The sequence below is a fragment of the Chelonoidis abingdonii genome, chromosome 5 (assembly GCF_003597395.2).
Source record: "Chelonoidis abingdonii isolate Lonesome George chromosome 5, CheloAbing_2.0, whole genome shotgun sequence".
Lineage (NCBI taxonomy): Eukaryota > Metazoa > Chordata > Testudines > Testudinidae > Chelonoidis > Chelonoidis abingdonii.
In genome coordinates this window covers 76,990,741-77,001,347 of record NC_133773.1, presented here as the reverse complement: position 1 = coordinate 77,001,347, position 10,607 = coordinate 76,990,741, and the positions used below count along the sequence as shown (strand labels likewise).

The 10,607-nt window shown below is 40.7% G+C and overlaps 1 protein-coding gene across 6 annotated transcripts in view; it reads right to left on the bottom strand.

Annotated features, from left to right (window-relative positions):
- WDR17 (WD repeat domain 17) overlaps positions 1–10,607 on the bottom strand; it is a 74,333-nt gene that overhangs the window by 21,473 nt on the left and 42,253 nt on the right. For 5 of the 6 annotated variants that reach the window (XM_032784399.2, XM_032784400.2, XM_032784392.2 and 2 more), the window contains exons 16-20: positions 9,898–10,023; positions 5,994–6,149; positions 4,791–4,855; positions 3,495–3,627; positions 1,422–1,510 (exon numbers count right to left, since the gene is read on the bottom strand). In XM_032784399.2, coding sequence (XP_032640290.1) covers positions 1,422–1,510; positions 3,495–3,627; positions 4,791–4,855; positions 5,994–6,149; positions 9,898–10,023 — 569 coding nt within the window. The remainder of the gene's footprint in view (positions 1–1,421; positions 1,511–3,494; positions 3,628–4,790; positions 4,856–5,993; positions 6,150–9,897; positions 10,024–10,607) is intronic. The other variant, XM_032784397.2, reaches the window with a different exon arrangement.

Genomic DNA, 10,607 nt, shown 5'->3' with positions numbered 1-10,607 from the left:
TGGAGCCACATCGGCTCACTCCTGGTATTGGCGGTGGCCGGTGATGTGTTCAATGTAAATGTCTCTAGACCACCAGATAGTGTCCGAGACCATCAAGCGTCTCATGAGTCGCGCATAGCGACGGCCCACCCCCACAGGCCCTGAGCACACGTTCGTTCCAGGGGTCCCAGGTGCCCAGCGCCCCTTAGCCAAAAGGCCGAGAATTACTACTAATAAGCACCTGCGCATTTAAAGTATGCTGATTTTACTATGTGCACATCAATACATAGCTGTACATTTGTCCTCAGAATTGGAGCAACAGCACTACACTTTTTAAAGGTCACTGACTGTGTACATGCCAAATTTACCTGAACATCCATCTGCTTGCTCAAAAACCTGCTTACAAAAATCATATAAGTGCACAAGCAAACAGATACTTGTGCTTGCACTTGCACATCCCCAGCTGTGCACGCACTACACGATTAATGTTTTTCAATATAGGTGCAAACATGGGTACATTCATTGCGGACATGTTTGATGGGGAGTCCACCCCACACTCTCCCTGTAGGGGTTAATGGAGGCCAGATAGACCAATAAATCTATTAGGTGGCAGACTGGGAGAATTAAGGCTAAAAGGAAAACCCTAATTAGGGGGAAGCTCACCTGTACAGGAACAGGTAGGGCTTCTATAAAGCCAGGGAGCTGATAACAGAGAGGAGTTGCAGGGAAGTGGTCTGTAGTCACTTCCTGGGTGAATGGAGGTTGTTTGGGTAGTGCACAGTTAACTCCTTGGGAGTGGGGAGTTTGGTCAAGCACACCCACACAGTAGGGCATGCAGCAAGCAGCAGAAGGGGGCCTTGAACCTGGAAGAGCTGATTCTCCAGAGTGGCTAGGAGCAGGCACCAGCTGCAGTGAGTGGATCCTGTGACAGCATGTCAGCTGTCATCATTTGAAAATTTGGCCATTAGTGTCCACTATATGGCATATTCCTCTTTGGTGAAATGCAGTGTTGCCTTCGGGAATGTGGGAGGGGGGAGGAGGGATGTGAAATATAGAAATAATTAGCCTGATGATACTTATTAAAACATATTTTAGTAAAGTTTTAAATGTCATGAAAAGTAAGAAAGTTCTGTTGGTATTAAATAACTCTAAAACGTAGTCATAACAAGCATTTCAAGCCTAATTTATCTGGAAAAATCCATTTGAAGCAAGGAGTGGACATTCACTGATGGGATCTGTTAATGCAATAGCAGTTAGTTAATGCAGAGTCTGCTAATAATTAAGAATTGGGGGACGACAAATGTCTGTTTCCTAGACTCTACACTACTGGTGTCATATCCAAATACCAAGACTTCCAGTGTAGTTATCGTCCTTGAGTGCTTTATACTCTGAACTAAAAAATTTATGGAAAAACTTAAGAAGTGACTTCTCTGTAGACTCACTCATTGTAATCTTCTAAATTTCCATCAGGATTTGAAGATCCATTTGAGGCTGAAAGCTGTAAGATTTGCATATTTCCCTCACAAGCTGCCTAGAAACCAACAAATTAATCCATCAGGCATAAAATACTTTTTCAACCAGACAATTTGACATAGAATCCCTTTTGAAACCTGAGGGCAGTAAAGGATGATGATGTAAAGTAAAGTAATTAGTTATTCTAACTAATAAACTAGTTTAGAGCAACTCTGTTCCCAGGACCTTCTTAGCCATGCAGGAAAGTAAGAGAAAAAAAGACACCCCACCCACCACCCCACATCCCTTCTGCAGTTGCAGGAGGTCCTCCCATATTTCAGGCCCAAGTAAATATGACGGATGCTCCCTTTCCTAGAAGCAAATGGACAGGAAAAGAATGAAGAATAAGCAGAGCCAGGGCTCTGCTCTTCAATACGCCTGCCAGCAGAGATAGATGCCTGTGAAAATTCAGAGCTGCAGAAAATTACTTCCCACCTGGAGTAAGACAGGAGCAGCCCAGGACTCAGTGACAATTCTATTCTGGACTCCACCTGGGGCAATGCAGCTATCTGCCACTACACAGTTAGGGCTGAGTCAAAATGCTCAATATAGCCATTAGTGATTTTTTTGCTTACAATTGTTATTTGATTAAGCCCTCGAGACAAGAAAGGCCACCAATGCTATGAACTACAGCAAAAGCTTCATGGTGATGTTTCCCAGAGCTAAACAACTAAAAAGATCAATCCTAGCTGTAATGCTTTAAGGTTCAAGGAAAATAATTAGGCTGTGCATAAGTATACATCTAAGCTTTCTCCTCAGCAGAATATAATAACTATTGAACAAAAGCAATGTGAACATGGGACTTTAAAAAACAAAACAAAACATGCATCAAAAATTCACAATGATTTAAGCTAAGACCACAAAAGCATTCTAGGGTAGTCAGGCCCAAGATAAAGCCTTAGGGCAATCTTACTTACTTATTTATGCATGTAAGCTCTTTAAAATCAATGGATACCACTTGCAATGAATAAAGCAAGAGAGAGTTGACATTCAGCGGAAAAAATAGGCAAAACATTCTGTCCTCTAAACACGATTTTACAGACACAATCCTACATCCCTTCTGCACCATGAGCTCAAATACAAATTTGGGGTGGCACAAAGAAGGCAAAAATGAGCAACAAATATTTTCAAAGTTGGCCTATTAGTCACAGTGAACACATTAACAAAGTCAGATATTTAAAACTGTATATTTTCTGCAATATTCTGAACTTCAGGAGCACATTTTTAGCACTTTGCTGCATAGTTTCATTGATCACATTTGCTATCCTGCCTTTTTTTTTTGTATTTACATTAATCACATGATTTGTTGTGAAGATCCTCTGAAAGATAGGACAGCAATTAGAACAGTGCAGAATTATCGTAATGGGGGCCAATCCTATACCTATTAAAATCAATGGCAGTTTTGTCAATGACTTCCATGTATAAAATCTCCAAATATGAGACCCCTTTCATTGTTTCCAAGTCAGAGTTGGCCAGCTGAATACTTGAATGACACGTGGGATTGGGATTTTTGGCCATTTAACAGAAGTGCATGTGCCTAACCTATTAAATATACACTCAATCTCTGATTTAATGCTGAAAGGTCATCAATGACTAACTAAATTTACCCCCCTCTCCATAAGTATTTACTCAATAGCTCAGGGATTCTCAAACTTTTTTTGCTAGACCCGCCTTTGAAAATACTTCAGGCTGGGATGACAACCCACCCCCGCCAAAGTGATAGCAAATTACTGTACATAGTCATAAGGGTATACTCGTGATATTGCAATCCTTACCTCTGCACTGCTGCTGGTCGTGGCATTGTCTTCAGAGCTGGGTGGTTGGAGAGTGGTGACTGCTGTACCTCTCTCCTCTTCCAGCTTGCTCTCCTCCCAATAATATTTGTTTTATCTCGTGACCCCTAAAATAGCTTGTGACCCCTTTTTGGGTTGGAACACCCAGTTTGAGAAATGTTGCATTAGCTTATGATAAATATGGACCAATATCCATGTCAGCAACAATACCTGTGCAACAAGCAGAGCCTCTTTAAGTTGGCCTCTTGAAGTAAAAAAAGTGACTAGTTTCTCCACATCACCAGTAGCTATGCAGTATGGGATAACATCATCATTTTCCTCCTGTATTAACTGGTCAGCTCTCCTAAATGAAATTAAAAACGACCTGGCTGTTTAGTTTTATTTGGTGTTAGATATATTTATAGCACCCCAGTGGTACATCTAGCAGTAGAAAGATCATTAAAACCGTCTGCCTTGCCAGACTTCAAGAGACATTGGGTGTCTGGTTGACAGCTTGGGATCATTCCTAAAAATAGCTGTGTAGACAGAACTTTGAAGTTGTGGCTAGAGCTGGAGCTCAGGCTGTGAAGCACCTCCCCTCCCCCACTCTAGGCTTCAGAAGCGGAGCTCCAACCCAAACTGCTATATCTACACAGCTATTTTTAACATGGTAGCATGCAGGGGCGGTTCTATGTATTTTGCCAGCCCAAGCACGGCAGGCAGGCGGCTTTCGATGGCGTGTCTGTGGGAGGTCCGCTGGTAATGCAGATTCAGTGGCATGCCTGCAGGAGGTCCGCCGGTCTCCGGCACCGAATTACCATCGAAGCCGCGAGACTGGTGGACCTCCCGCAGGCAAGCTGCCGAAGGCAGCCTGACTGTCGCCTTCACAGCTACCGGCAGGCCGCCCTCCCGCGGCTTGCTGTCCGGGCACATGCTTGGCGCACTGGTGCCTGGACCCGCCCCTGGTAGCATGAATCCAAGTCTGTTAACCCAGGCTCAGCCTCTCACCGCCCCAGGCTGTGTAGATATATCCCTACAAGCTATACAAGATTCTCCCATGAACACACGACATTAAAAGATTTCAAGCCTCATCACGGATTCTCCCCCAACCCTTAAACTTACTGAATAATATAGTTTTAAACAGGGCCAGCACGACTTCCCACCACCCTCATTGGCCTGGGACGGTGAACCGCGGCCAGCGGGAGCAGCAGTCCGCCGAACCTGCCAATGCGGCAGGTAAACAAACTGGCCTGGCCCGCCAGGGTGCTTACCCTGGCGAGAGGCGTGCCAGAGGTTGCCGACCCGTTTTAAAATGTTCCACGTTTTACATATATATATGGAATCCCTATTGAAATGATGGCTCATTCCATCACAAGTTTTGATGAACAATAAAAGCAACATCACTGGAATGTTGAAAAAGATTGCAGACGCAGTTTACTTTACTAGTACTGATGATTTATATTTGTCCTGGTCCTTTATTTTATGCATATTATAAGTTACAATTGAGCAATGTGTTTTTAGCCGTACCTTTGCATTAGCTTCTTCCAGTATTTCATAGAAACACCTGGTGCAACTGAGAGTGCTTTGTCCCACTGAAACACAACATGTACATGAAAATTTTATGTTTAGAAATAGTTTCAATTACATGTCTTTTCCATTAAAAATAAAACTGTTGTGATGTAAAAAAGAACAAAAAAATCTGTTACTTTTTATTTGTAAATTGGATACATTCGTTCTGGAGTAACTAATGCCCAGATTTAAAAAGGTATTGAGGTACGTTCCTAAATAAACAGATAGGCACTTCTGCAAATCCCACCGAAGTGAGTTAGGGCTTTTGTAAATCCAGTTAGGTACCTGTGTGCTTTGTTAGAACCTAAATACCCTTGTTAAAAATGTCATGTTCAGTTTCATGTATGCCATCTCTTCAGGCCAGATTTACAGAGTCACTTTTTCAGAACATAAACACACTTAAAATTTCGTGTCACTCTTATGGACCATAAACAGAGTTACAATTCGTGGGATGTTGTGTACATTGCTCCTCAATAACATTGTTTTAGGAGTTATTTTAAAAAATCTATTATTGCACCCATCACTATAATGCTGAAATGCAAACATACTACTGTTTTTACAATTTATTTATTTCTCCACAGTAAATGTTCTGTTATTTTATTTATTTATCCAATTTTCTCTTTATTGTTTGCAAAACTTTCTTGGCAAGATCAGCATTGGACTACACATACACTTAGCTTTGTTTTAAGCAGATGCATTTCTTACTAGTTACTGAAACTTGGTGAGTGTTTCATTAAGTGCAACAATGACACAATAGGTAAAGCATACCTGAAATGCTATCATGAATTGCCAACCTTACACAGAGCAACTGCATTTTAACAGAGAACAAATAACCAGGGTTTTGGTTTTAATCAACACTGATGCTATGACACAAAAACATTTCCCTCCCTTAAGAGATATAAAAATAAAACATGCCATTTTAGTTGTCAATACATTTTTGTTTGTAGTTCATTTAAAAGTAATCTATTCTGAGCAACTCATTTTGTTAACCCTTTGGGTGCTTCCTTAAGCTACGTTTCACTGTAGAGGTTAAAAACATCAAAATTGCAGGAAGATCACTCTTTGCTAGATTAATAACTCTTGTTTTCTCTCATGCAGAGGTAGTATTTATTAGACTTTTCTACTGTACTTAGTTCTTCATTAGTTGGTTTAGTACTTTACCTCTCCAAGCTCCACCATAAGTTCACAGTATCTCTGAATTTGTCCTAATCTTAAATGTATTTCCGCTGCTTCCTTTAGCCTTTCCTCCTTGCTAGGTGCACCAATACCTCCTCCAAATTTGGACATTTTTACTGTTGTTAGTTCTTGGGCTTTGGACTGGTAAAGAAAAAAAAAGCACTATACTTATTTTTTTCTGATTAATACAATTATTGCTAAGACAAGTATTAAAATCAAATATTTTAATGGTAATATTAAAAGTGCCATTTGAGAAGATAAATAACAGCTTTTTCAGTAAAGACCTTAAACACTGAAGAGATTACATTGAACTATTACATTGCTACACCCATTGCATCAGGGCTAATTAGTTGTATTCATATATTTTTTTCATTCCATTATCCTGATTCATATTTTTTTGGATTATATATATTTTCATTTCATTCCATTCCATTCCTAGACACTTATTTATATCTTATACATATCCATATGCCACCCCATAAAAATCATTACCTTGTATTTTTTGAAAACTCATTAAACACACATTTTGTGAAAATATACACAGAGGGGTGGAGTGATGGTAACTAAGGCCCTTAGTTCTGATGAGAGTATGGAGTTGAATCTAAGTGAGGGTAGGATTATGGTAGGTGGGTTTGGTTTCAGCCCTTGAACCTTCATAACCTATCATGTCCCATTCCCTCCATGACTATTTATATTTTTAACCATAATGGAGGTAAAGATTTCAGCTATGACTATTAAAAGGAGAAGAGGAATTTTCCCATGTGCTAACTGTATACAAGAGAAATTTATACAGAGTTAAAATACAAAAATCACATTTTGTCTTCACTAATTAAGAGAAATAAGGCAAAAGTGAACTTTTCTAACCCTCCTCCCATGTCAATGGCTCTCATTTTATCTCAACTATCACCCAGTCATAGCTGCACGTGCAACAATTTTTGCATTCATGACTTCACAGCACCAACTACTGAAGATGGAGATTGAATCAAATCTTTACAGAAGTGGATAATGCAGGAATTAAGTTCTTGACCCTATGTTATCTAACACTGATTAATGACCTGAAAGAAACCCTTCCAGAGAACAGTTCCATTGCCTGCATTTATTGGTGCTTACAGTTTTCCCAAGAAGCAACAGAATAAAACTGACCTAACTCTTGCCAGTTTCATTGCTCCCTACAATAGTCTCAAATAGCAGCAGTGAAAAAAGTAACAACACTCTACCCAGTTTTTAGTCTGCAGTAGTTTAAGGACACCTAGAAACAGACAGCATAGTCTGTCTGCAGACTTAGGAGAGCAATACTGGGGATGAGTTAACGTTGAAAATGTGAACTGAGTGTATCTACACAACTATAAGGGCTGTTTTTTTTAAGTTTGTAGGGAAAAGTTGAGAGTTTTTCAGAATTTGTTGGCATTTGGTCATAAACTTACTACATGCCATGTCAGTGGAGGTTTCAAGCCCTACTCTCAATTTTTTGTCTTTTTTTCTACAGCTGTGATTTGAATGTGCCTAATTCAAATGTAATTATGGAAGTTTGATCCTGAGGGATATTATGAAGACAAAGAGATTTTCTGTTTGCTTTTGCTTTTTCAGTAACATATTATCAGAGTAAGATGTGTGCTGAATTATAAACATCATGCTTACATAATCAAGTGATTTGACATACTGAACATCGAAGTGCATAATAACGAGTTAGTAGTCTGACTCCACAGCACAGGCTGCTAGAATGTTTTCATTTTTCCATTGTTTTGAAACGCTCACTCTGTTTTTAACAAATCATAATCTAGCATTTTACCACTCAGCATAAGGGGTGCCTCTAATACAGGGCAGAACAGTACAGAGAACTGCAAGTAAAATGTTTATCATGAGTTCTCCCTTGCATAGCAACTAAATCAACAGAGTAGCTGTGTGTTCAAACCTTTGCTTTCATTTACTCTTGGTTTTCCTATTAATGTGTGAGAAGAGAGACAGGCGGAGTCCAGGACAAGGCAAAAATAATAACTTTTTACAAAAGGCAAAATGAGGATGGGAGAAATTAGTATTTGTATTACAGTAGCAGTAACAACTAGATGCCTCAGTCATGGCAAGGGTCCCATTGTGCTAGGTGCTGCACAAACAGAATAAAAGATGGTTCCTGCCCTAAAGAAATTACACATATAATCAAGACACACTAAGTGTATTTAACAAACAACTGGACACCCCTGCTGGCAGTTTCCCTTAGGCATCATGGTAGAACTGGATCCTAAGCAGGAAGGAAATCAGAGTAGTAGATTTACAGCCTGCCTTTGGGGTGGGTGGGAAAGGAGGAGGTTGTTCCATGTGTAAGTATAGCATGAAAGGAAGTGTGTGGTTGATTGTGGGAGAAGTGGACAAATGGGCCATGCATCATTGATAGAGCCAAGAGTGGGAGATAATGTGATAAGATAGAAGAACCTAACCTAACCACAACCCTGTGAAAGGTCTTAAAGATAAGGACCAAAGGCACTGCAATACATCCTTGTGACAGGGTAGTCTGCCCCTAAAGAATAAGGTACCTAGGGGTCAGCCCATCCCCATCATGTAACATGGCCCTTCAAGATTTTGAAAGTCAGATGTATATAAAAGGATCTAAGAGATATCGAAAGAGAGGAAGCGGTCCTGGGAATAACTGGTGTTTTCAGGGCAATTCAATCACTGTGTCTTTATGGGCACTGGCCAGGAGCCTTGCAGAAAGGGAAGGTCAAGGCTTCCCTCTCACCCAATCAACTGGGGATGAAGTGAGGGAAATGGACCAGCTTAAATACTGTCTCCTCTGTCATTGCAGAACAGACACTAGCAGAAGAAGTCTGGCTGCGGAACCCTCTGCGCCTGAGAGTTAACTGGGGAAAAGGGGCCAGCTAAAGGACAATGCCTATGGCTGGCTAAATTACAATCCAGCTGCAAAGAGGAGAACTGGAGACTCCTATATTACGGAGAAAAGTAATAATTATCTGAACTACCCAGGTCCAGAAGGAGGGGTGGGGCTCCTGGCTTAAGGAGAAACAGGGTGACTGTTTCATTGACCTGTCCCAGAAGGAAAGCTGGGGACTCCTATTTTGAGAGAACAATGATGTGAGGTCCTATCCCAGCTCCAGGAAGGGGGCCTAAGAGGTCTCCTGAACAGGGGCAGGGAGCTGACCACGACTCTTATACAGACTGAGCGTGGTGTGAAGTGAGATGACTATCAAGAGTGAGTTACACTTTCTAGAAAGACTTAGTAAATCAGACCCCATGAAGGGGGTATATGTTTAGAATTAATCTAGTCTGGGTAACTGATTGAAAGAACACAAAGGGGTGCTGCATGCAAAACATCTGCAGGGCCATGAAGTGGTATGCTGAGGGCAGTGCCCCATGAGACTCCACAAGGAAAGAAGAGCCAGACTACCAGGGCCAGCTCCAGGCACCAACACAGGAAGCAGGTGCTTGGGGTGGCCAATGGAAAGGGGTGCACGTGCAGGTCTTCGGCGGCAATTCGGCTGCGGGTCCCACAGTCCCTCTCTCAGGGAAGGAGCCGCAGCCAAATTGCCGCCGAAGAATGAAGCAGCGCAGTACAGCTGCCACTGAAGCGCCACCAATCACGGCTTTATCTTTTTTTTTCTTTGCCGCTTGGGGTGGCAAAAAAACTGGAGCTGGCCCTGCATACTAGAGATGTGATCCAGTGCCTCTGTCAATAATCCATGTTTCACTTGTGTCCATGAGCTTTATCCTCACACCTGATCTTTTGCAAAAAGAAGAAATGTCTTGCCTTTTTTCTAAAATGTGACTCCTTTTCATTGTAAGTGTTCAGCTTTGTAAAGCAGTGGATTTTCATATTTTTATAACTATGAAATATAACTACTGATGAACAAGTTTCACATAGTCTGCATACTTCACTTACCATTCTAAATCTAACCAGATGTTTCATATGCATAATTCCTTTGCAGTAGTTTTGTGGAAGCAAGCTATCATCCTGTCCTTTTATTACAGCAACGAGGTCCCATAAATTTTTACTGCCTCCTGGAGGCTGAAATAATTTTTTAAAAAAGAAACAGATTACAATAATGTGCAAGAGATATTAAAATGAAACCTGCAAAGGATATGGTATGAATTTATTAATCAATTCAAAGGCAAATATTTTCAGAGTATATCAGGTTAGACACATACTATAGTCTTTTGAGTAAGAACTATTAGTGCAGTTAAGTGTGTCAAGATGAGACCTGTGTTAGTTATATAGCCACAAAGCACAACATACTTATACACATACATAGCACACACGTACCACATGTGTGGAGAGGATATCTGTATAAAACTGAAGAAGCATCTGAAAAAATAGCAGAAATGTCATAAATAAAGAACATATGATGGTGTCATATGGAGGTTTTACTGCCATCAGTTAGAAGTGGTTGCATTACTCATATGTGGCAAACTAACAAATGATCTGCATAATCCTAAATGAACGTTGATAAAACCTTTGTTCATCACCACACCACCATTAATTTACTATATGCCATATGTGTTATAGAAAGACTATTTTGGGAATGTTTTAGTGAAGTTTTAGTGGGTCTAATTCTTGTATCCGTCCACCTGTAAAGCCAGGTACCTAGGTTA